The 26,097-nt window shown below is 50.2% G+C and overlaps 1 protein-coding gene across 1 annotated transcript in view; it reads left to right on the top strand.

Annotated features, from left to right (window-relative positions):
* The window catches only part of CACNA1D (calcium voltage-gated channel subunit alpha1 D), a 339,914-nt gene that overhangs the window by 232,768 nt on the left and 81,049 nt on the right, over positions 1-26,097 (top strand). Inside the window, exons 9-16 of the mRNA XM_061128345.1 lie at positions 50-219; positions 15,222-15,309; positions 15,588-15,647; positions 16,598-16,624; positions 20,363-20,523; positions 21,460-21,685; positions 21,816-22,023; positions 24,870-24,990. Of these exons, the coding sequence (XP_060984328.1) occupies positions 50-219; positions 15,222-15,309; positions 15,588-15,647; positions 16,598-16,624; positions 20,363-20,523; positions 21,460-21,685; positions 21,816-22,023; positions 24,870-24,990 (1,061 nt within the window). The remainder of the gene's footprint in view (positions 1-49; positions 220-15,221; positions 15,310-15,587; positions 15,648-16,597; positions 16,625-20,362; positions 20,524-21,459; positions 21,686-21,815; positions 22,024-24,869; positions 24,991-26,097) is intronic.

The following is a 26,097-nucleotide window of genomic DNA, read 5'->3' as shown; positions in this document are numbered from 1 at the left end:
CCGGTCCCGGGGACGTCTGACATGTACCTGTTCTCTTTGCCCCCCTCAGAGAGTTCTCGAAGGAAAGGGAGAAAGCAAAAGCACGGGGAGACTTCCAGAAGCTCCGGGAGAAGCAGCAGCTGGAAGAGGATCTTAAGGGCTACTTGGACTGGATCACCCAAGCAGAAGACATTGATCCTGAGAATGAAGAAGAAGGAGGGGAGGAGAGCAAACGGAATAGTAAGTGGTGCCTCTGCTGCTTGGGACCCATAGAGCCCGTGTGCCAGATGCCTGCCCGCGGCAGGTATCTCTTCCGCTCTGAGACCCAGGCCACCCTCTAGCTCTCCGACTTGGATTGTCGGCCTGCACATCAGAGAGCCCATTTGCACTGACTCTGCATTTCTGCTTGGGGCATGGGCTTCAGATATGTATCTTGTCTTGTGGCTTTATGGTTGCAGAGGGTCAGCTGGATGCTCTTTGTGCCCTGGGAATACAATAAGCCTCAGCTCTGGGGCAAGGGTGTGGTAAGATGAGTATGTGCCTTGCACCAGAGGAGATGAAATTGTGGGTCCTCCAATTCAGAGCGAGTTACTGGACGGGACCTTGAAGAGTAGGGCCACTTCTACCCTTCAGCTCCTTGAAGTGGCTTCCATCTGCGCCAAACATGGGACGCCAAGTGCTCAGCTCATCACCCGCTGGAAGACAACTGTTCAGTGTTCAGGGCAGTGTTAGGAGGCATGAGAGTCCATGTGGCCGCTCCAGAGCACACCCGGCTGGTCTCCCCCACTGAGATACTGGGCACCAGGCACTTTCCTGCAGCAGGAAGGTCCATGTTCAGCCCACCACTGGAATTGTCACTGTCACCCAAAGCGTCTCTTTTATCATGTGCTTTTCTTGCTCCTACTCTTCTTGAGATGGTCTGTGCCTCCGGTAAAAGGGGAAATTGAAATTCAGCAGTAGAGTTGACTTAAGCCATTTGTGATGGGTTCTAAATCTAGACTAGCTGATAGTAAAGACCTAGGGTGCTGGTCCATTGAGAGGCCTGGGAAACCAGATTAGGCCCCGCCCCGTGGGAGATGACTGAGCAGGTCCCACACAGAACCCCTCAGACCGTATGCAGTCAGGCCTCCGTTCTGCAAGGCCGTGCAGATGCCTGGAGGACTCCTGGGGTGGGGAGGACAGGCCCACACCCAACTGAATGCAGTGCCAGGAGACATGAGTGCAGGTCGCGAGAGGAGGCAGGCCATGTACCGGGGGCTGACGGCGGGGGAGAAGGGGGCTGGCCACGATCATCTAGGACTGAACAGTGCGCCCTGGGACCTGGGCCTCGGAGGATGGATGGACCCGAGATGTGTCAGGCAAAACATTCCAAGGCAAGGCAGTGGTGTGAGGAGGACATGAAGGTGGGCAAACAAAGGCTCAGGGAGGCCATGAAGGGCTGCTCCTATCGCTGGAGCCCAGGGGTGTGCAGGGAGAATGGGTGAGCGGAGGCTGAGACCCAGGGTGGAGGGCGTGCCTGACCGACTTGGCCTTCGCGATTGTCTGAGCCTGGGACTCTGAGTCTGTGCTTCTGTGGAGAGTGTTTCCTGTCATCAGGGATCACACTTGACTCAGTCCTGTGTGCTCATGGCTGGGGGAGGTGGAGGGGGCTGCTGGTGTGTACAGGCCCCCTGCTTCCCAGGCTGCACCGCTGCCTCCTCAAGGAGAGCCTGGGGGCTGCCCTCTGAGGGCGAAGGAACCAGGGAGCACTTTGTTAGACTAGGTTCCTCGACTATGAGATGAGAGTTTCTAAGTGGGCATTCACGTGAGCTCCACATCTGGTGATGTGGTGTAGAGAGTGTCTATACATCTTTGGCCCAGCTCTGCCTGGGAGGGTGGCCGCAGAATCCCGTGGCCTTCACAGAGCACCTGTCCCTGCAGCGTGGCCAGAGACAAGCCTGCGGCCCAGGGCTGCCTGTCCCACTCTCTTCCTCTTGGTTCCCAAGCTGTGGCCTTGAGGCTGCCCCGCAGAGCTCCACCAGCCCCCTGCCCTGCTCTCCTAAGCCCAGCATGTCACCTGTTGTGTATAAACAGACACAGGTCTTGTCCCTTCTTCTGATCAGGGCCCCTTGGTCTGTCAGCACAGGTGTGTCCTGTAGGGGCTGAGCGGGGCCCTCCTGCAGGCGGATGTCGCTTCGTCTCCTCTTTGCTCCACCCTCTAGTCACAGACAGGGTCCGCCTTGTGGAGCCAACATCGTTGTGCTGGAACTGTTCTGTGGCCTGTGATCTGAGGAGTAGGGGTTTCTGTGGGACTTGAGCCCGTGTCTCCTGGTCACTCTGAGGGTCCAGTGCATTTCCTGTGTCCTGCCGCTGCCTGTGAGGAAACGTCTGATGGCAAAATCAGTACCTCTGCCTGAGGAGACCTTTCCACAGAATCGAGTGTGAGACAGAGCAGAGAAGCTGGCATCATAGCCAAGGGCCCGCAGTCTGCCGTGGGAGCCCAAGGAGGCCGTGGGGATGTGGAATGAGGGGGGATACAGGGGCGGCCCTGCGGGAGAGGCTGTGTCCCCACTGCGCTCTGAGGGACAAATATAGCCTTTGGTTGTGGAAGGTTGAAGGAGAGTGCTTCTCACACTAATGAAATGGCATAAACAAGGTAGAGGGGTACACATGTTCAAAACCCCTAAGTGTATTTCTTAATAAGCAGGGAAGGAAGGAAAGCCCCCTTAAAAGTTGCAGAGCCTCAGAATTCACTGTGTAGTGGAAGCTCCGATCCCCAGAAAGCTGCTCTGTGTCTCGGGGATGTCAGCGTCGTGGCTTCTGTTCTGCGCAGTGAGGCTCTGCGTCTGCATGTGGGACCGGCTTCGTGCTTGGTCTGGAACGACACCTCCTTCTGGTGCACGCTGACACTGTGTGGGCTCGTGTGCTGGGGTGTCCTGTGGAGCGAGGACATTATATCAGGAGACTGGTATTTCCCCTGTCATCAGAGTTCCAGACCCCCGGCGGGTCAGGGTTGGAAATGGAAACATAGATCCGAGGCTGTGGGAACCGTGTTGAGGTTTAACTGACTTGAGAAGAGAGCCCCAAGCCCACTCCCAGCGAGTGCATTCCCCCGCAGCCCAGACTTCCTGGGGGAGCAGCCCTGCCAGGGTTTCACTGGGGCCTCCGTGGCTGCCAGCCATTTCCCCTTTGTCACGGAACACAGGGAGGAGGGGTTCACCTCTGTGGTCCTCCTCACCCGCTGACAGTGGCTGACTTAGCACCCGCACACGCCAAGTCTGGTCTCTGTACCTGTTAGCAGGCCGTGAAGTGTGGGCATTGCCGATGTCCCCCCTGAGTGTGTGAGGCTCACCCCACACCCCGGCCCTGTGCTGTGTCCTCCCTGGGGAAGGGCGGGGGGAGCTCCTGACTGTGCCCGCACCGCCTCAGGATGCCGACTCTACTGACTGTCTTTTTCACTTGGGTTGGAGGTGCACTGGGATGGTTTCTTCCCAGACATGGAGGAATTGAGTGACAGTTTGAGAAGAGACCTCCTTGATGGCTGAGGCTCAGCCTAGACAGAGGGGACCGTTGATAACAGCAGGTTTCATAAGCCCATGGAAGACAGGGGCGGGCCTGGAGAGGATGGCCACATCCCTTGTCTGGAGGTGGCTGCTATCAAGTTGAGTGACTTGGAATTTGGACTAGAGCACTAGGCACATTACCCAACATTGCTGAGCCCCAGTTTCCTTTCCTGCTGGAAGTGGAGAAAGATATTTGCCTCATGACAGGGTTGTCATGAGAATTAAGTGTTCCGTAACTGGTAGGAGTTGACACAGCTGTCAGAGGACTTGCTGCTGCTGCTGTCGTCAAACTCCAGGAAAACTTGACCTGAAAGAAAATTGTTTTTGGAGATTCTACTAGATCCCTACCCAAACTCAGAGAGAGGACACCTTTTAGGACCCACATCCCTGTTCCTTACTGTTCAAGAACTACAAGGTTCTCAAGTATTGATAGAAAACAAATCTGTCTACTCAGTCACTTTCGAGATAGAGCAGCCCAACTTGCTGGCCCTTGAAGTCTGTTTCTACCTTGGTGTCAGAGAACAGATCTCAAATCAAGCACTTGGAGATGTGCTCACATTATCTCTTCTCTCTGAGCTACTAAATGTCACTGTCTGCACATGTGGTGCCCAACTCTCGCTGTACGTGGCAGTCACCTGGGGAGCGGGGTTGCCTCCTGGTGCCATGCCTCACTCCCATGCCGCTTTGCTGGTGACAGTACCCAGATGTGACTCCCTGGAGGCTTCAGTGTGAAGCCAGAGTTGGGGACTCCTGAATGCCAGCATACCAAGTGTCACACTTGGAAGAAGACAGAGGAGGGGCAGTGCGGTCCCTACCTTTAGGGCTGTCTGGGACCACAGTGACAGGTAGCTCTGGCTTTGTGTGTCCACAGATTATTTATGATGCCTGTTCCCTACATTTGCTGTTAGAAAGCTAGTGTTACACAATTAATTGAATGGACAAGATTCCCTTGGAAGTTAGTTCCTCAGCATTTGGGATATTTTCAAGGATAATTTATCTATCTTTTTGCTGAGCTTCGACTTCCTTAAGAAACTCTGCCAAATCTCAAAGTGATTTTTTAGACGTATGCAGCTGCTTCTGAGTGAACAATGGAGTTTTGCTGGGGCCATTAAAATCTGAAAGCCTCATATTCTATTTTAAACTCTTCTCATTGTCAGTGATTAGTCCTTAAGAAAAAATAGCATTAAAAATAATGGAATCCTTTTAAAGGAAGCTCATTCTAAAACTCTGGCCAGAAAAGCAAGGCATTTTCCTGAGGGAACTATGAATGATCCGTATTCCCTGTCAGTGGGGATATTGGATGCCCAAAGGAAGGGAGGGGAAGGACACCCTAAAACTCCAGCAGGGAGAGAACTGCAGGGGAGAACCCCTGTCTTTTCTTCATCAGGTCAGTCCTGGAGGCTGTGAGCATTGTCCCTGCCCGCCTCCCACTGGGATGCTGCCCCCTCGGCACATAGGGTTGTCATAGCTGTCACTTCCCGCCTGTATGTGTCACTTTGATGCCTTTTACAGCCATGTTTGATTTGTGGGGTGGGCAGAAAACCAGAGATGGCAAAGCTGTGTGCAAGCACAAGGCATGGAAATTTGTTGGTCCTGTTGAAAAAGGTTGTGTCTTCAAATGTTGATTTACAAAACTGCTCTCATCATGGTTAAACCACCTCAGGGTGCAAGTTCAAAATGGAAAACATTCAATTAAAAGCTATCAAGCAAACAGCAGCAGTTAGAGCTGCGTAGGGTAAACACACATCCAGGGCAACTGCCCTCTCTGGAGGGAGCCCAGTGCTGGGGTTATGGGAGACCCCCCACCCCGGGTGGTCCTGGGGAGGCATCATCTGCCGGGGTCGGGCCTCTTGGGAGCCAGTGGGAGACGGACTTCGGGATGGTTGCACTGCCGTGATGAGGCAGCCAGGTTTGTGAAGCTCTGACTCAGGGCAGCGTTTGTTTTTAATATACTTTGATTACATAAGTGCTATTTGCCCACTGTAAGGAATTCATTTAATACCGAGGTGTATAGAGCATGATCATTTGCTCATCCTCTTCTTAGAGAGAAGCAGGCTTGGCAGTTGGGAGCCTGCTCTTTCTGGCCTCAGTTGTGCACGTGAGAACCTGCATTTGCACAGACAGCACCCTCCCTGGTCCTCACCACTAGATCTCCCAGCGCAGCTGGCCCTGCCACTTGTCTTTTTTCACTGAACCGTGTTCTGTGGCTATCCTTCCATGTTTTGAAACAACATTTTGGCTATTTTCAATAAATGGCCGGTTTAAAGCTGCCACAGTGGACTGGGTGGTTCATGGAGCATGTGGGCTCTAGAGCAGCTACCAGAGTTGTAGTTTTATGCTTGCTCACGTGATCACTGTCTTCCTCTGCCGCAGGACTGGGAGCTCCATGGAGGCAGGATTCCGGGGCTCTGCATGGGGTGGCTGGCACCTGGCAGGGTCTTTGTCACATGTCTGAGCTCCCAATGGTTACTGGTTGAATGAAAGAACACCAGGTCATCGCTCACATTTACCAGGTGGTTCCTTTGTGCCAGACATTCTTCTGAGGGCTGTGGGTACACGAGTCTGTTACTCCTCACAGCACTGTGAGGCGAGACCTTGACAGAAGAGGAAGACGAAGCACAGACAGATGAAGCAGCCTCTCGGGGCTGCATGACTGCTGCAGAGCTGGGATTTGAACCGAGGTTTTGCCATAGTCTGCACGTTTGCCGCCTCTAGCCCCCAAAACGCCTCACCTGTGTGGCCACCGGTGCCCAGGCTCCTGTGGGAGCGATGACCAGGAATGGCTTTTCTGGGTCCCAGAGGAGGCCCGTTTCAGAAATGTGAGTGTTATGCCAAGTGACATCACCTCCCACTCTGAGCAGCTGTGTGTGAAAGCTTGCCCTGTGTCCATTCGCCATTTCTTCTGTTGCCCTTGCGCTGCCCTGGGGCATGTGGACTCTACTGCAGAGATTCGCCAGCCTGGAGCACCCCTTGTATCACAGAGCTGTCTGGGGCTGGAGACCCTGGAATCGTTGTCTTGAGACTCAGTGGCCACAAGGGAGTTGTCGTGGTTGGCTGCGCCTCGCCAGTGCTTGTATCATTATGTTTCACTGTATGTACTGTTCTCTTAGAGCAGCTCTCTGAAGTGCTGTTACTGTTGGGTAACACATCCACAGTCATTTAGTCAGTTCATGGGAGGGCTGGGATTAGACCTGGTCTGTGTAGGTCCAGAACCCACTGCTTTAACCCCGAGTGTCTTGCTGCATGGGGTGATGCTGGCTGGACTCACAGAGCCGGTCAGCACCTAGGATCCTGCCAATGTGCCCTCTCCCTAAATGCCTTTCCTAGACGGGAAGCCAAACCTTGGGAACATTTGTCCAGAGTGGGTTAGTTGGTGGTTTATTTGGGACAGGTAGTTTGTTTATTTGTTTTTCAAACTATTTACTTTACAATATTGTGCTGGTTTCTGCCATATGTCAACATGAATCAGCCACAGGTATACATATGTCCCCTTTCTCTTGAACCTCCATCCTGTCTCCCACCCCTCTGGGTAGTCACGGAGCACCGGGTTGAGTTCCCAGTGTCACTCAGCAAATCCCCACTGGCTATCTATTTTACATATGGTAATGTGCAGGTTTCCATTCCTCTCTCTCCAAATATTTGGCCCACCGTCTCCCTGCCACACTGTGTCCACAGGTCTGTCTTCTGTGTCTGCATAGGACAGGTTTTTGAAGACAGGCGTAATAGTATCCTAGCCACGGAAGGTGCACGTTCACTCTGCTGGTCAGGTCCTGAACTGTAGATTTCTCCGTGGGAGGGGGGCAGATTTGGGGTTTGCCTATCAGAGCCGGTGGACGGGGCCGCCTTCAGCATCCTCAGGCCTGTTGGCATTGCTGTTGCTGCCCTCTACTGAAGCATAATGAAATTGCCTGTGTTCCACTGAAGGGGTCACAGTGGCCGACTTGCTAAAAGAGGATAAGAAGAAAAGGAGATTTTGCTGCTTTCGCCAACGCAGGGCTAAAGATCACGGTAAACTGCTGAGCCTGAACTTCCTCTTCGGGAGACTCTTCTCCCAAGACCTCTGACGCCTGTTCCTTACACATGGCATGGTGTGAGCTGCATGTGCTGTGTGGTGTGTTTGTGAGATGCCTGTATTTTCATTTGATTTCCTTGAAACTTGTTCGTGCTGTTTTCCTTTTGTCTATTCCCCCAGTATGTGTCTTAGCCAAGACAGCATTGCAGTTTCCTCTTTGTTTGAACTGTACCTTTTAAAGAAGCAGCTGAACCAACTCAGAAGATTTATTTAATTCTGCATGAATATTCTTAGACTGGAAGACAGACTTTTTAAACACTTCCCCCCAAATGATGCTTTTTAATCTAAACTGTTTGGAAATTCCAGTGATGTTGTTTGATTGATTTTTCTTTTCCAGGTTACATGTTTCAGTTGGCCTCTGAGTCTTGCAGTCCCTGGCTGGTTTGCCCAGGACCAGGCTAAAGCTAGTAGTGCTAGTTTCAAGAATGAAGTTAAAAATAGACTTCTAGAGGATGCCATGATTTGGGGGCACTTGCCTTTACAAATGGGAATGGGGAAAGGGCTTATGGGGGAAACAGTTTCAGTCTATGCTCTAAAATAATGCTAAACACAGCCTGTCATCGGAATCTCTGGGCTTGGCATCAGGACTGTCCCCATGCAGGGCAGTTATGCAGACAGCTGGTGTCCTGCCTGCTGGAGCCATCCCTGTGCTTTTCCTCCAAGGTTGAACTGAAGGAACAACCTTGGAGGAGCCTCCATGAGAAGATTCAGACTTGGGGACACAGCGCCAGCTGCCAGGAGAGCAGAGAGTTCATGGTGCCCTGTTTGCTCGCTCATGGGAATGCCAAGTGCAGAGGTGATGGGAGTTGGACTTGAGCAAGTCTTGGGTGTTCTGAATGAAGGATGTGTTCAAGTCCTACTCTCCTCAGAAGGTCCCAAAGTGGAAAGGGAGAGTGGGTACAGATATGAGCCCTTTGTCACTCTGAGAGCATGTGGCGGCTCCGAGAGAAGGAACTTGTCTGAGAGTGGGCCTGAGTCTGGGGCGGAGACAGCTGACTCGTGCCACTGCCATGCTGGGAGTTGGGTTTGTGAAGAAGTGGCTGGGCGTGGGGACCTCCTAAGGCCTTTGCAGGAAAAATGGGCTTCCGCTAAGCAGGAAATACTGTGATGGTGTCAGAAAAAAGTTTGCAAAGACTGACTTAGGCTTCCAGCGCTGAGAAGTTCCATGAGCAGACGAGTGGTTCCTATCCCAGGAGAGCAGAGACCCCTCCTTGAGCTTGTAGGTGCCCACCCCCCCCCCACCACCTCCTCAGCTGGTGCTTGGACCTTGTGACTTTTCAAGGATTCTTGAGAATTCCGGGTTAGCCTTGAGATCTGCAGGGTTAGGAAGCAGCCTAACGTTTCAGAAAACTTACTGTATTTTGTTTACTTAATGAAATACTTAGAGACCCAAAAGAAGGCTCCTGGCGTTACTGGTGATGCTGGTGGGGTGGGAGCCCTCATGGGGATGCTGTGCCCCCACTGTCGCTGGTCATACAGAAATAGTTGCTGGCAGGGCATAATTCTTGCTTTAGACAGAGAAACCTTGGTCTGGCCTTGACCCACATTCTCCAACACGAGCCTGGCTTCTTTACAGCAACGAGAGTCTGTGAGCCTGTGACGGCTGAGCGTGTCACCCCTAGCAAGCACAGGCAGATTCCTCCAGGGGACGTTATGGCGCTGCTCGTGCTTGTCATGAAAATAAGATAAAAACACAAGATCTTGGCTGCAGAGCCCCTGTCCCCAAGGAAGGCAGCTATGATCCTGCCACTGCTCAGTTATCTAACCTGACCTCCCCAGCCCCCGCCTTTAAAAGGAAAGAGCGAGAAGCTTTAGGCTGCTCGGGCATAGAGGGAAATGCTCGAAGAGACCCCTGAGTGTGCAAGAAAGCGCATCCCGTGGAGAACAGGGGAACCGGGTTCCTGGAGGCCCGGGACATCTGTGAGCGAGGCTGTCTGTGTGACCTGCTCCAGGAGGGGCCTGCCGAGCTCCAGGCTCACTTGGCAAGGGTCGCCAGGGTCCTGGGGGCTGCTCCTTCCTGTGCTGCGTACTTCCCAGGGTGCCCTGCCTGGAGGTGACCTGGAACCAGCCGTAACAGGCCGACTGCTGGCCTCCTGGCCACCCTCCTGAGGGGTGGACTGTGACTTCAGGGTACTGCTCATCTCCTGCTCTCTTTGCTGAGCTGAGGGCGGGGCATGCGAGAGAAACCCCCTCGGTGCTGGGAGTAGAACCAAACAACCTATGAGTGTTTTCTCTTCACAGCAGTCCTGTCAGGTCAGAGGTAAGTGGGTCTTAGAAATGAAATTGACCAATTGCAGATGCAATAACTAAGCCCTGGGAAGAAAAGGGACTTGTCCCGGCAATGACAGAGACCAAGCCTCTCTGACGTCTGTCCTGGAGGCAGGAAGCTGGTCTGGGATTTTGCTGTGCCTGTGAGTGGGGGAGGGGCCAGAATTTGGGGGCTGCCTGTTTGGATCCGCACGCAGATGCACTCTGACTCCTGGGCACGCGCATCCATGCCCATGTGCATGCATGCACTTGTGTATTGATTTCCCTCTGAATCCACAGGCCAGGTGGATACGGTTGAGAAGTGCATTGTCCTTCAGAGAGACGGTAGATAGAGGAATGTTTACATGGTGGTGAAGGTAACTTGAGCTGGCCTGAAAAACAGCACGTTTCCTGGTTTATTTCATGTGACATCACCCATGATGGCATCTGGGTCCTACAATTAGATCCTAGAGAGAAATAGTGTGACCTGCTCTCCATGGAGAGCAAGGGCCGAGCCAGGCTGCCTGGGAGGCCCTGGCAACTCTCACTTACACTCCAGGGTGTCCCGGGCTGCTGGCTGGCACCATCCCTTCGCCAACCTACCACTGGAGGCCCCTTTTCAGCGTACACACGCTGGAAGCCCAAGGGTCTGCCCTGGGGCTCTCCGTAGAAATCACAGTGCCTGGCAGAGGCAGGGCCAGTCAGAATTGCGGCATAGGCCACAGGCTTCTTCTAATGCCTGGTTTCAGCTGGAGTCATTGAAAATTGCTTTCAAATTTATATTTAAAAAATGAAAACTTCTTCAACAAAGCTCTAAAGTTTCCTGAAATGTGTAGGAAAAAGGACTGGTAGCCTCTCTGCATGCAGATGGCCCTGGCTCCTTCTATAGGAGGGTCCGGATTCTGTCTGAGGGGGTCTCTCTGCTGCAGCCCTAATTAGGCTGAGTCATTTGTCAGCAGTGAATGCTGAACGCTCACGGGGACAGAGTGGTCACCCTGAATGGGGCAGTCCTGACGCTGAGGCAGCCGGTTAGGGAGAATGCCACGTGTTCTGATAAACTCATCTTTGGTTTTACTTCCTTGGGCTTTTATGAGTCTTTCTGTTTGGGCTTTTATGAAGTCCCAGTAGTCTCTGACACACCTGTATTTTTGTATAACCACCCCCCTCCTCGTTTGCTGGGCTGACCTCCTGGAAGTGGTCTGGCTCTACCCCAGGTTTCCAGGGGTTGATGAGGGTCATTAGGACCTCACAGCATGGCTGGCAGGTAACAGGCTTACTTGGTTTTTGGAGCTTTTTGATTTGTGGAGTTTTACGTGTATACCAGTGCACATACCAACATGTACTGATACTGAATCACACAGCAGTGTATTTAAGGTTGTACCAAAGCCACAGGGTTGTTGCACGGGGGTGGTGGCACAGGAGAGCTTTCTCCTCTCACATCTGAGCTGTGTGACCCAAGGCAAGCGGGTTGGTTCTCTCAACTGTGAAATCACAGCATTTGTTCATGTCCTCTCAGAAGCCCCTTCCAGTTCTAACAGTCTCTAATTCTCCTGTCTTGATTTTTTAAAATGTAGATGAGATCCTATTGGGGCTAAGTGAAGTGAGGTGCATATCAATTTAGGAACGTTAAAAAAAAATGTCTGGTGCAAGTGAAGGGTGAAATGTTTTAATGTACAAACAAGCTCCTTGGTTATGCCCACTGGGCCTGGTGTCTTGTATGCTTCTGAAAAAGGGAACACTCCTATGGCAGGGAGGGAGAGGCGGGATGGGAAGGTTGCCAGAGGCTTGGGAGGAGGGACTGGATCCACATCTATTTCCGGGACCAAATGAGGTCACCACGTTCTGGTGGAGTCACTGCTCTCTTCCTCCACCCGCCCCTTACTCTCTTACGCCTGAGCCCCCGGGGGCATGATTCCAGAGCAGATTTGTTTATTAGGGTTCTGTGGCTCTGCAGGTGTCAAATAGGGATGACAGAAAAGTTGCTCTCAATACAACAGGCTAGGTTAAAATAACTCAGCTTACGGCAGAAAATGTGATACAAACTGGGAGTGTAGGCCGAGGCTGGGTCAGAAGTGTAGAAGGCTGTTCACGCAAGAATCCTCTGTGTGGCTGTAGAAGTGGGTGGGGTGAAGTGACCCTGGACTTGGATCATCCAGAGAGAGTCCCCTTGCTTCCAGGGAGCTCCAGAAAAGCTTTTGTGAGAAGATGGATTCGTCATGTAGAAGCCTCACTGACGGCCTGACACTGTGGGTCACTCTGTACCTCCTCTCTTACAGTTCTGCCCACAGCCCTGTGAAGTTAAAAGTACACCCCATTTTAACAGATGAGAAAAAAGCCTTGGAGATGTTCGGTCACAAATGTGGGGGTAAAGTTAGATCTGGCCCACCTGAGAGGCCTGCTCTCAACCACTGTCCCATCTCACCTGAAGGATGGAGCCCGCTTGCTGAGCAGGAGGATTCTCTCCGTCAGTACAGTCCTGACACCGTGCCCCACAGTCAGCCTCAGTTTCTGCTTGGGGAGTTCAGTTTGACTTCTTATCTCCGCACCCCCAACCTCAGTCTGTGAAGCAGCTTGTACATTTCAGTCACTAGTTGACATGAAACCAGAAATGCAAAGTAACGTCCCCCCACCTTTCCCATGGGCAGGCTGTGAGTTATCTGTTTGGATCAGATCATTTGAAAAACAAGCTTTAAGAGTGAAACGCAGCAGCTCTATTGATATTATCATGGGACATAGCCCCAGAGAGTAAAAAGCCACAGAGTTTTGCCCATGAAAAGAAGTTTGCTCTTATTGGAAACAGTGACTGAATTTCGGTCAGTTCAGTTCAGTAGTTCAGTCACTCAGTTGTGCCTGACTCTTTGTGACCCCCATGGACTGCAGCACACCAGGCTTTCCTGTCCATCACCAACTCCCAGAGCTTACTTGCAGTGATTCTATTGATAGCATAATGGGACATGGCCCCAGAGAGTAAAAAGTCACAGAGTTTTGCCCATGAAAAGAAGTTTGCTCTTCTTGGACATAGTGGCTGAATTTACAACATGATTAATATTAGAACCATGAAGTATTGCATTGTTGTAGAGGGAAGTGACCCTCCAGAGCGTAGAGATAGTGTTCCCACTTTACGGACCGGACCTGGAGAAGCCTGGAGAGAGGTGGGACTGCCCAGGGAAGAGCCAGGACCCCACTGAGGCCCGAGAACCCTCGTCCACCCAGTGGCCCCCACCTCCCTGCTGCTTTCAGCTTCTGTCCCCTCAGTGGTGGCAGTAACCACCAAGAAAAACATTCCACAGTGATGACTCCTGGTCATATCTGTCTGGTTTCTTTGTCTGGTTCCTGAGGAAACCATGATTTTCTTTGTCTGGTTCCTGAGGAAAAGGGTGACCCTGTGGGAGTAACCTGTAACAATGAACTTGGCTGACTCTTACGACTTTTTAGTCGTTCTGCTGAAGTCAGACATGGAATAGTCATGGAGAAGCAAATTGCATGAGCAGCCTCCTGTGTATGTGTGTTTCTATCTCTTGATGGAGCTTTTTGTTTAAGGTTTTTCTGTGATTGGATTGTGGGGCTTTTGTTTATGCTTTGTTTGGTTTTGTGTCTGTGTATTTGCATGGAGTTGTGAAAAAGTGAATCAAATTTGTCGTTGGTTTCTTTTGACTTGACTAAGGAAGAAAAGTGAGAGTACTGGTTGTTTTATATAGTCTGTAATTCTGCTCATTTTGCCTTCTCGTTAGAAGCCTTTGCCTCAATGTGCCTGGAGATGGCTCTTGAGACCCCCTCACCCTGGCGGGTTCAGTCCTCTGGGTGCTCACAGAAGGGAAGGGGTCTTCTTTGGTGCCTCAGAAAAGATGTTTCTCAGTTCTCTGGGCCCATCAAGTCAGGTCCACGTCCATCCCTGTCATTCACACCCTGTCTCTCCCCCGAGCAGGGTCCACGGCCGTGCAGCTGCACCGACAGAGCTCTCTGGTCCCGCTCCTTTGCGCTGCGCTGAGGCCAGTCTGGGCTGGCCTCAGACTTCTCCCCACGGCACTCCAGGCTCCACTGCCAGGTTTTACAGCTGAAACTCGGGCATCCTTCAGAGGAGGAGCCATATGGGCAGAGCTTGCAGGGGAAAGGCCTTTCTGTTGACGCCATCAGGTCTCCAAAACCAGAAGGTCACTGTAGTTCACAATTATGCATCAGGGCAAAGACATGCACGTGTGGGGTGATTCTCCCATGTTTCGACTTTTGATGACGGCCCCTAACCCCAGAGCAGAGTGAGTCGTTCCTTACGGCACTTGCCCAGACCCCTGAGGTAGCTCTGGTCATGGTGGACCAAAGTCCACTGGATGCTGCCTTTCCTCTGGGTCCTCCAGGACAGGTGCAGAGCTGGGTCCCTCTTTGTGTCCCACACCTTCTCTGCTGCCTGCTCCCTAGCACATGTTGGTGACGTTTCTAGGGTTGAATCAAGTGGAGTGAGTGGGTACATTTCAACATTTCCTCTGCTTCTGCTTGATACCATGCTGTGGGGAAGGGAGAAGTGCCCAGAGACACTGGTGCACTGGGACCACAGACAACTTTGCCCTCTGGTCGCTGGTTGGGAGAAAACCTTCTTCCCCCATAGGACCGTATTCTGAGCTCTAGGGCAGGCATCTTTGGTCAACGGTGTCTTTTTTATTAATCTGACAGTCTTCAGCATCTTGGCTTCACAAGCTGGGCAGAAGAACATCAGATAGGATTAATGGAAAATGAATTGAATACTTCCATTTTAAAAGAGATTCTTTGCTTGGTACCTTCATATGCTCCTCCCTTGATAATATCTCCTCTCCTTCAGTATATTTAAAGTAAGACTTTGTTTATGAAATCTTAGGTTTGTTCACAGATGTTCTAGAGTACTTCTTGACTTGGGGACAAGGAAAGATGTAGCTGTAACTGAGATGTTGCGATGGCTTCTCAGGGAAAACCTGGAAATCAAAAGAGTAAGCTGGCGCTGGCCACGGCAACAGGACGCACTTTGGTCCCCAGGCTTCTTTCCTTGGGAAGTTGGATAGTGGGTTTCTCTTCCTGCTGGGATACCTTCTGGGTTTCCTCAGCAGATCATGGAAGTGAAGGCTCCTCTGTGGAGACACCTGGCTTCTCAGCACTTCCTTTTGCCAGTCAGGTCCTTGGGGGCCCTTCATCATGCTCCTCACCCTCCGGCCAGCTTCCCAGAGGCTCATCTTAGAGGCAGAGATCGCGTTCGTCCCATCCTTGGGCGCGCAGGGCATCTAGCCGGTCAGTTCAGTTCAGTCGCTCAATTGTGTCCGACTCTTTGCGACCCTGTGGACAGCAGCACGCCAGGCTTCCCTGTCCATCACCAGCTCCTGGAGCCACGCCACCATCTAAAGCGTTTCTTCTCCCCGCAGCCAGCATGCCCACCAGTGAGACGGAGTCTGTGAACACAGAGAACGTGAGTGGAGAAGGCGAGAACCGAGGCTGCTGCGGGAGTCTCTGGTGAGTGGGGCTGAGGCGCTGTCCTCTTGGCTCCTCCTGGCTTCTTAGAGAAGCAGATATGAGTGAGTCGCCCAGGTTTCGGTGGAGCCTGGAGCCATGGCCTCATATGCAAGAGGGGTGGGCGGGCTCACCCTGGACCCCTTGGTCCTCCTCCTAACTCTGGCCCCCCAGACCCCCAGCATGTCACCTGCCTCGTCCTCCAAAGTGGTCCGTCCTGCTGAGATGGAACCTGCCCCTGGCTGAGCCAGGTAACCCGGCAATTCCCCTGTGTCCATTAGGTGCTGGTGGAGAAGAAGAGGCACTGCCAAGGCCGGGCCCTCTGGGTGTCGGCGCTGGGGGTAAAGGCTTCTCTGAGCCTGGTGCTGGCGTCAGTGCTTTGAAGGGCTTGTATGGCAGAATTGCTCATAGAATGTGCTCCCTATTTAAGTTTCCGTCACTTACAGGCTCTCCCAGCCTCATGCGCAGTGGCTGGATAACGAGACCCTGTCCTTCTCGGCTCATACACTTTGTTTGGAGCCCTGCACCCCTCTCTCCTCACCCTGGAGGATGCCTTCACATGAGCACCCATTGGCTTTTTACTGGATGCGCTGGGCTGCAGCAGCAGGCACCCCAGCCGCGCGCAGGGCACCGAGCACCGCCTGCTTTGGGGGAGCCCCATGCAATTCTCTTCTGTTTGCTTTCTGCTGGTGTCCTTTAGGTCTTATGCCTGTCGAGTACAGGTGTCATTTTTAAGAGAATCTGATCTCGGCAGAGATTCATAAAAATGATGTTAGGAGAAGGACACTCAACAGTTTATGAAGTAAATTTTCCTCCTCCTCCTGCTGTGCCCTCCTACAATAGCATGAAGTAGGTAGGGAATGGGTTTGTCTTGCCATTTTACAGATGAGCACGCTGTGCTGCTTGCCCGAGCTCTCCTAGTGAGTAAAGAGCGGAGCTGGAGCTCCAGGCCCAGGGCTCTTCTCATTGTAGCAGCAGCACGTGCTGTTGTGGAGATGCAGGGCTGAGCTCTGGGCGGGATCAGCCCCACTGGCTGCAGCGTGAGCAGTTTGGGGAGGGGGAGAAGAACCCTTGGCATTTCCACCTGTGCCAGGGCTGCTCAGGCAGCTAAGAGTCTTCTCTTGCCTGGCCCCCTGCTCCATGCTCACCCCAGCTGGCTCGCTTCGGGAGCCGGGGGTGCTGGGTCCAGGCTTCCATGCATGGCTTTTATGGTATCTCTGCTGAAATGTGGAGGGGAACATATCATGGAGCCTTCCTAACAGGAATCATATTCTTTCTGTCTGTCTTTCAGTCAAGCCATCTCAAAGTCCAAGCTCAGGTCAGTGTCTTCTTTCCATAATTTTTTTAAGCTTGTGTGCGCTTTTTATGTTCTGACTTCTGAACTTTATGTAGAATTGCTCTAGGCCTGATTATTTTACACTGATTATTTTACAACATTCATGTAGAAGGTCAATGTGCCCAGTAAACAGTAAGTACCTGCCTTGTAGAACTGTGGTAGGTGCCAAAGAACCACCTCCCCCGCCAAAAAAAAAAAAAAAAACAGATCAGTAAGATGCAACCGTGAATAATGGTTTGCCTAATCAACCCTTTTTGTATACCCTCCCAGAGTCATTTCTCTAAGAGAGATACTTCCTGTCACTTTTGTGCTGAAAACTTTTTCCATGGAAGGAAGTTCAAAAGGTCTTCCGAGTTGCTCGTAATGGTTTTACTTGCTCTGAGTGCAGGTTACATAATCAGTTGGTAAAAACTCATTGACCTGTATACCAGTGATTTGTTACTTTCCCATATAAGTATTATTTTTCAGTTAGAAACTTTTACCACTGTGTACAAAAATTCACTTTAAGTGGAATAGAACTGAAGGTGAAGTGTTGGTTGCTCAGTCGTGTCCAGCTTTCTGCCACCCACCCCATGGACTGTAGCCCACCAAGTTCCTCTGACTCTGGAATTCTTTTTGTAAAACTGTAAAAATCCTAGAAGAAAACATAGAAAATTTAAGTGACCTTGGGTTAGGCAAAAGTTTCTTGGGTACAACGCCCAAAGCACTGGTCATAACAGAAAAAACTGATGAATTGGACTTCATCAAAATTAAAACTACTACTTCTTGAAAGAAAAAGATCATTTGCAGACTAGAGGAAAAAATATTTGCAAAACAGAATTGAGAAAGGACTAGTATCCAGTATACATAAGAATAGTATCAGTAATAATAAAGCAACCCAATAAAAATGGATAGTATGATTTTAGTAGGCATGTAGTTTTAGAGGGGGCTTCCCTGGTGGCTCAGATGGTAATGAGTCTGCCTGCAATTCAGGCAACCTGGGTTCGATCCCCAGGTCGGGAAGATTCCTTGGAGAAGGGAATGGCAATCCACTCCAGGATTCTTGCCTGAAGAATTCCATGGACAGAGGAGCCTGACAGACTATAGTCCATGTAGATGGCAAATAAGCACATGAAATGACCACTGGTCATTGGGAAATGCAAATTAAAATCACAGTTGAGATACCATGACGCACCTATAGAATGAATCAAATTTTGAAAGCTGGCATTTTGACAAGGATGCAAATCAGTGGAAATTCTTATACACTGCCATAGGTCAGGTGACACAGCCATTTTAAAAGCAAGTTGTCAGTGTCTTCCAAAGTCCAGCATGTTTACCATATGACCCAGCAATTCACCTCTAAGGTATTTATATAGGAAAAATGAAGATAGATGCCTACACAAAAAATTTTGCATGAATGTTTATATTCATAAACATTATATATGTATAATTGATAAATACAACATTTATATGTTTGTTTATAATTGCTGAAAGCTGTAAATAACTCAGATGCCCATCAGATGGTAAGGTAGACAAATTATAGTTCATCCATATGATGGACTGAAACTTAGCAACAAGAAGGGAAAAAACTACTGAGAGATCAACAACACAAATGGATCACAAATGAGCTTTTTCTAAATGAAGGAGGCCAGTCTCAAAAAGCTATATATTTGTATGATTCTGTTCATAGGATCCTGGATGAAGCAAAATAACAGAGAAAGAGGACAAATCAGTAGTTTTCAGAGGCTAGGGTGAGCAGTGGATTAACTATAAAGTGCCATGAAATAATTTTTTTGAGTGATAGAAATATTCTACATCTTCACTGTGGTTGTGATTACAGATTTTAGAACTAAGAAGAAGTCAATTTTGCCATATGTAAGTTATATCTTAATAAACTTGTCTTAAAAAAAATTAAAGGGACTTTTCCTGGTAGTCTAGTAGTTCGGACTGTGTACTCCCAATGAGGGAGGTACGGATTTGATCACTGGTTGGGGAACTAAGACCCCACAGCACGTGTGGCGAGGCCAAAAAAAAAATTAACAGTGTTTTCATAATGAAAAGCACTTTCATGAATTTCCTGTTGCCAGATGGCATTTAAATTTCTTCGTAATTTGGCCCCCAGATCACCCTCTGACCTCTGGGGTATTTAGACACCACTCCCAGACTTTGCACTTTGTTATTCTGGACTGCTCTCCAGCTGTCAAATGGACCACACACTCCAGTTCTTCCCACCCAAGTCTCTTTGGCGGGAGCTAAGTGGAGTGACCTGCCCCCTCCCTGTGCACCCTTGGCTAATCCTTATTCAGCTATTGGGAGAGAGCCAGCCCAAACCTCAGCTTTCTGAGGAAGCCTTCCCTGACCCTTCAGCTCTCTTGTAGCTCCCTTCTCCTTCCTCCTGTACCCAGTAACCTGGGCGTAGCACTTGGTGTGGGTAATTACCTGCCACAGCCCTCATACTGTTACAGGATAGGGCCACAGACCGTGCCTCCCCTGGACTTGGGCGACACCCGTCACTTGTCCCTGCAGCATGAATAGACCCACCAGGGCTGGATGTCGTTGAGGCCACCTTGCTTGTGTGTACTGCATTATGCATCATGGGAGAAACCCAGTCTTGTGGGAACAGTTTTGAGTGTCCTCACTAGAATTTTTCTACTCTGGTTATCACGTTTCCAGCTGCTATTACCATCAGAAACTCACATAGCAAGAGCAGGAATACAATGCACCTCGCTTGTTCCAGGTCTTGCCGAAGAATTGGCACAAGTCTTTCATTGGTCCCTGGGTTACAGTGTTCTTAGCAGAGCATTACAGCTGAGTCAGCCAGGGCTGCAGCCTTGACACAGCCTGGAGATTCTCCTGACTCAAGTGCTAGAGGAGGCGCCCACCACCCCAGTCTGTGAGCACAGCCCGGATCAGGCTGACGCCGCCACTCGGCCAGCCCTTCCCTGAGACCCCCTTCGTCAAACCATCCTGTGGCTGGGAATGTTTCCTGTAGGGAGACAGGCTGAGGCAGAGAATACTCTAATTACATCCTGCAACTGGAAATTGGTAGAGAACATGCTGCTTGTCTGTTTGGCTCAGTTCATTTTATTTGTATGGAAACATGATTCAATATTAGCTCTCCTCCTAAAGGTATATTTTGAGCATCGCTAGTTAGAAAGGGCACCTGATGACTCAAGAGTAAGACTCATGTCCTACTCAGCATTGATGACTCTCTCTGGCTCCAGAGCTACCTCCCAGATTTATGAAAGGACTGAAGGGTTCCCTAAAAGGAAAACTCAGGTTTGGGAGCCCTTGGCTGCCAGATAAATTGCACATGATGATCAAGGTGCTGCAAGAGATGTGGATGATAAGCTGGCGTCTCTCTGCACTGACAGCTCAGTCAGACCCGAGAGCCTCGTGGTGGGCATGTGAACTGTGGATGTGTACAAGCTGGTGACTCTGAACATCTAGATTTCCTGACCGGCTCGAGGGCTGCATATGACAAATTACGGGGTTATCTGAAGCCATGGGAAGGAAACTGATAGCACGATCAAGTCAACACTGTGCTTTTAAGAAGTCATATTTCAAAACCAACGTTATTTGTCTTATGAGGTCTGGTCATTGCTGTGTCATTTGTTCTCATCTTTCCTCCCTGCACCCCGGCCCTGGTGGGGACCTCCGGAGTGCAGTCGTTCCTTAGCGATATTGATCAGGTGCTGCGTCTGTCTGTCATCCCGAGGGTAACGTCTGCTTCTCTTACAGCCGCCGCTGGCGCCGCTGGAACCGATTCAGTCGCAGAAGGTGTAGGGCTGCCGTGAAGTCCGTCACGTTTTACTGGCTGGTCATTGTCCTGGTGTTTCTCAACACCTTAACCATTTCCTCCGAGCACTACAACCAGCCTGACTGGTTGACACAGATTCAAGGTATAAGCAGAAGCCATTCCCTTTTTGCTCCAAACAGGGGATCCCCGAGGCTGCCCAGCTGAAGTCTAGTCTTTTCGGATGGACGTGTGATTGTCCAGGACCATTTCCAGTGAGCAGTGGAACTTGGAGGGTGGCAGAGCCAGGCAGAGGTGCACCTGGCGAGAGTGTGCGGTCCGGGTTGTGTGGTGTGTGATGCACCTTGGAGCTAATGACTCCAGGGCAGCTCATTGTCTGAACCCTGTGTGGGATCAAGGAATCTGGCAGCTGGAAGGGACCCCATATCCCTCCTCCCTGTGCCCACTGGAAGCTTTATTTTCTGCTGTAGTTTCCTTGGCAAGTGGTGGCTCTTCACCCACCTCGAATGCCCCAGCAGGGTGGTGTAGGAGCTCACCCCATTCCTAGTTGGACAGTTTTGAGCCATTGTGAAGTCCTGCCTGATATCAAGTCAAATCTGTTTCTACTCAACTCTCCAGCCTGCTGGGTGGCATTTTCTAAAGTGACCTTGACAGGCATCTGTTTCTTAGATCTTGGGGCTATAAGCAAGACCAGACAGATTTCTTGTGTGACTGAAACAAACAAAAAATAATACGATGGTCTAAATGCAGACTTGTAGGCTTTCAGGCCTTGAAAGCCACAGAGATTATGTGTTAAGCTGCCTCTCCGCATTGTACTGCCAGTGAAAGTGAACCCCAGAGAAACCAAGGAACTTCTCCAGGGGGCACACGTCTGGGTGGTAGCACAAGCAGGACTGGAGCCTGGAAGACAACTGGACCACGGGTGTTCCTGCCACATATCTGTAAAGAGGGCAAGAGCAAAGCCATGGGCTGAGGACTTGGGGCTCTGCCAGCCGCAGCTAGTGTGAAGGGAGGTGGGGGGACAGGGGTCCCAGATGCTCCCACGGTGAGATCCATGGACACGTGCTCCTTGTGTTTCCAGATATCGCTAACAAAGTCCTCTTGGCTCTGTTCACCTGTGAGATGCTGGTCAAAATGTACAGCTTGGGTCTCCAGGCGTACTTTGTCTCTCTCTTCAATCGGTTTGATTGCTTCGTGGTGTGCGGCGGAATTACCGAGACGATCCTGGTGGAACTGGAAATCATGTCTCCCCTGGGCATCTCTGTGTTCCGCTGTGTGCGGCTCTTGAGAATTTTCAAAGTGACCAGGTGAGGACGCGTGCGCTCGCTGTAGGGGTTTCCCGACCGTGGGTGGTGGTCAGCCCTGACCCCACTTGCGGGGACCATCTGCTGCACCCCAGGCGGCGCCCTAGGCTCACCCCCTCGTCTTGACTTGCAGGCACTGGACCTCCCTGAGCAACTTGGTGGCATCCTTGTTAAACTCCATGAAGTCTATCGCTTCGCTGCTGCTTCTGCTTTTTCTCTTCATCATCATCTTCTCCTTGCTGGGAATGCAGCTGTTTGGCGGCAAGTTTAATTTTGACGAAACACAAACCAAGCGGAGCACCTTCGATAATTTCCCACAAGCGCTTCTCACAGTGTTCCAGGTGAGTGCCTCGCCCTCCTCTCCCTGGGCGGCGCCTTTGGAAACACCTTCTCATCTGTCCACGACTCAACAAGGCAAAATGATTCCATCGTCATGGTATCAGCAACCTCTGTCCTAATAACACTCTGATTAATTTCGTGCCATATAAGTCATTTATTTTGCATCAAAGTCCAGAGGGATGTGCTGTGATCTCATGTGTTTGTGAGACCACTGGATGTTTTATGAAGTAATAAACCCCATGTTTGTGTTTGACTGTATGAGGTTTCTGGGGTTTCATAGGGTCTAAAATCCTCTTCTTGCACTTTGCTCATTCTTGATGGCAGGCAAGTTTTATAATCCTGGCTATAACAGATTTATGCATAGATGTGACTTCTAAAGTCCTGATGCTGTGGTGTGTAGTCAGGAATTGGGGTGACTAAACAGTTGCGACAATGGCAGTCCCTTTGTTGTCCTCCCTTGTGTGATGGAGTGGGGACACACAGACTCTGAGGATGTCTGTGCTGGCGGGGCCCTGGTGGACATCAGGCTGAGAAGCGGGCCCCAGGGTTGGGGCTTCACAGGTGGCCCTGCCCTCAGAGGCCCAGCCTTTCCACCCCACCTGGCTCTCACCTGAGATGTTTCAAACCCCCCTCCTTGTGTATTGTGGCCTTCCTTGGACAGAGCCTGGCAGGTAAATTTTAAATACCCATCTGCCCTTGTTGCTTTTCACATGTAATGCCAGCGAGTCCTGCAGGCCAGGCGGGGCGGCCTGGCGGGAGCCTGACCTCCCACCATGGCTCTTTCCATTGCTCAGCGCTGTGACTTTGTAAAGTCACTGTTTTCTGAAAGATGAGAGCCTGGAAGGAATGATCTCTAGGTTTCTTTCCTACTGGGACGTTTTGAAGTGAATGGAATTGCTGCCACGGCTACAGGCCTGGTCTATCACAGTACAGTATAATATAGCTCAGTTTTGTTTATTTTTGGCTGCGCCGGATCTTCGTTGCTGTGCTTGCATTTCCTCTAGTTGTGGCAAGCAGGGGCTGCTCGTCATCGCAGCCCTTAGGCTCTCACTGCAGTGTCCTCTTTTTGGAGCACAGGCTCTAGGCTCTCGGGCTTCCATAGTTGCAGCACATGGGCTCGGCAGCTGTGGTACATGGGTTAGTTGCCGCATTGATGTGGAATCTTCCCATACCAGGGATGGAACCTGTGTCCCCTGCATTGGCAGGAGGATTCTTAACCACAGGACTACCAAGAAAGTCCCCTAGCTCAGCTTTTTGAATTGAACTTAATTTTTGGCCACTGATGAGTCATTCATTTTGTTTTGTTTTGTTTTGTTTTTGATACTTTCAGAGAAACCTGCATGGCGGTGGTGGTTTTTGTAGTACATGTGTATGGCATAGAATTTAAATGTTAGAAAAGCATATAAAGTAGCAGGTCTGTCTCCAACCCAGCCACCAATTTGCCTCCTTGTGGGAGGCAACCACCGTTAAGCAGATTGTTCTGTATTCTCCCAGTGTATTTGCTCAGACGTAAATAAATTTACTTGTCTACCTACAATCAGATGAATTTACACAGATGGTAGCTCATTCTACATGCTTTTTTCATCTTTCTTTTTAGCACCTAAAGTGTCCTTAAGAATCTTTCTTATTGGTCCATAAAAAAGTGCCTCTTCCTTTTCAATGCTGCCTCCATTTATTTTTTTTATTGGAGGATAACTGCTTTACAGTATTGCTATATGGTTTCTGCCATACATCAACATGAATCAGCCACAGGTAGACATGTCCCCCCCCCGCCCCGAACCTCCCTCCCTTCTCCTTCCTCATCCTACCCCTCTAGGTTGTCACAGAGCACTGGGTTGAGCTCCCTGTGTCTGTCCATTTTGTGCTGTGGGTATGCCATAATTCATGGAACTGGTCCCCTGCTGGTGAATGAATATTCCACTGTGTCTTGGCTGAGTGGGTGGCCTTGAATGCACATCGTGGGGCTCATGTGTGATATTAGATCTATAGGATAAATCCCCTCAAATGGAATTGCTGGTTTAAAGGGGGTGTGTCCATTTTCAACTTTGACACTCTTACTTAAGTCTTCTCTTTAAGGCTAGATGGGGGTGGATTCTGTCTGTCGCCTCACTCTCTTTCAGCATAGTGAGTATACAAATGTTTTGATCACCGCCTGTCTGGTAAATGAAAGTGGTCTCTCATTGTAGTTTTAATTGATATTACTTTTGTTAGGAGTGAGGTTGAATATCTTTACATGTGGCCAGGAACCATTTATATTTCCTTCTGTACGAATTGCTTTACCTTTTCCAATCATTTGGCAAATTTCTGTTTGGTAGTGATGCACATCGTAGATATGATTTTCCATTTCTACAGTTGATTAAGCATGAGGAATGCTAGGCAGCAGTTAAAAAGAATGAAGTGATCCTGTTACACAGAGGGTCTCCAGAATACATCATTGAGTGGGAGAATAAAAAACAAATTGCAGAAAATTCAAAGAGTATGATACCCTCTATTTCTAATAAATAAATAAGATACCAACTGCCTGTTTTCTCCGGGTATGAATATTTGTGTTTAAATGTACAGACAGACAGCGATCCTGGAGAGAGACATCAGCAGGGGCTGAATGTGCAGTCAAAGAGTACACACGTCTTATGTGGAATGTTATCTTATTTTCACTGGAATAATTAACTCGTGTATTTGTGTAATTAAGTGTAATGTTTTGAAGACTATGGATTGACGGATGCATTTGTTCTGTGTGAACTGAATTGTGCAAGGCAGCATACGCCAGACCCAGGCAGCCCCAGGAGCTTGGGAGAATCATGGGAATTGTGACTCCACCTACCCGCTGATCCCAGTTTTGGCTTCTTAGATCCTGACAGGTGAAGACTGGAATGCTGTGATGTATGACGGTATCATGGCATACGGGGGCCCATCATCTTCTGGAATGATTGTCTGCATCTACTTCATCATCCTCTTCATTTGTGGTAACTGTATCCTTCTGGCTGACCGGGGCCACCTTGTCGTCACCATATGCTGTCTTCCTCTCCAAGTTTCCCCGGGGTGGGGGCGGTGGTGGCCAGAGTGATGGGAAAGTGAGCATCCTCACCTCGCTCCTGTGTGTCCTCCACTGTTGCTGGGACAGCAGAGGAGCGGCAGAGTGTCCGCCAGGCCTTGAGGATTGAGAGCAGCCACGGAGGCAACCTGAGGCGGCATGTGGGCTGCACCAGTGGTCACCCACTTCGCGTGGCATCGCATCCCGAGGGATGGCTCAGGACGAAGCTGTGTGCTCTGTGTGCCATCTCCCTTGAGAGTGTCGGGAGGAAAAGCGTTCTCTGTCTTCCAGGGTCTTTTGACTGGCTACTGATCAAATTGACGTAAGACAGATTAATAGGAAAACACATTTAATTTCATACATACGAAGACCCCATAGGTGTAGGACCTAAGAAATAACCAAAGCAGGCTGTTCATATACATTTCACATATATTTCCAGAGACAATATCAATTATTTCTGAAGATTTGACAAAACGAGTGTTTGCTTAGGATAGCAGAGTAACGGAGAAGTCACAAGCTTTGTTTGTAAAGCCTTCCCAACCTCAGATCCCCTATTGCCAGCGCTGTCCTCCCGGCTTAGGGAGTGTGCCCTTTCAGGGAGCTTGTTACCTGCTTTCAGGAGAAAAGACGTGGGTCAGCATATTCTGCTTGTACCAGCTGTTTCTCAAATAACTTTAATTCAAAGTCATCAACATGCCACCTTGGCATGTTTTGGAGTGGCCCACTCTAAGCCCCATTAAAAGGTTAGGGGTACATCTCTGACTTCCTAAGACCCTTCAGAATGGATGGGGACATATCTTCAGTGGATTGATCTCAGCTCCCCAGACCCTCATTTTGCTCTGCTGATCTGTACGTATTTGGGGATCACGTGTCCCTTGGCCAGCTGCTCTGTTGTGCTTTCCCTGACTTGTTTTCTTCCTTTTCCCAGCCAGAGTCACTGTAACCCTAGGTTTCTGAAAATTCAGACCTCCCTTTACGTCGCTCAGCCCCTTTCTGCTTTCTCTCTGTGCCCTCCCTGCCCTGGCACCAGACCTGGCACGTGGAG

The sequence above is a fragment of the Dama dama genome, chromosome 24, assembly GCF_033118175.1.
Source record: "Dama dama isolate Ldn47 chromosome 24, ASM3311817v1, whole genome shotgun sequence".
In the NCBI taxonomy this organism is placed as follows: Eukaryota; Metazoa; Chordata; class Mammalia; order Artiodactyla; family Cervidae; genus Dama; species Dama dama.
The sequence above is the reverse complement of the archived record's forward strand: the minus strand, read 5'-3'. Positions and strand labels throughout refer to the sequence as shown.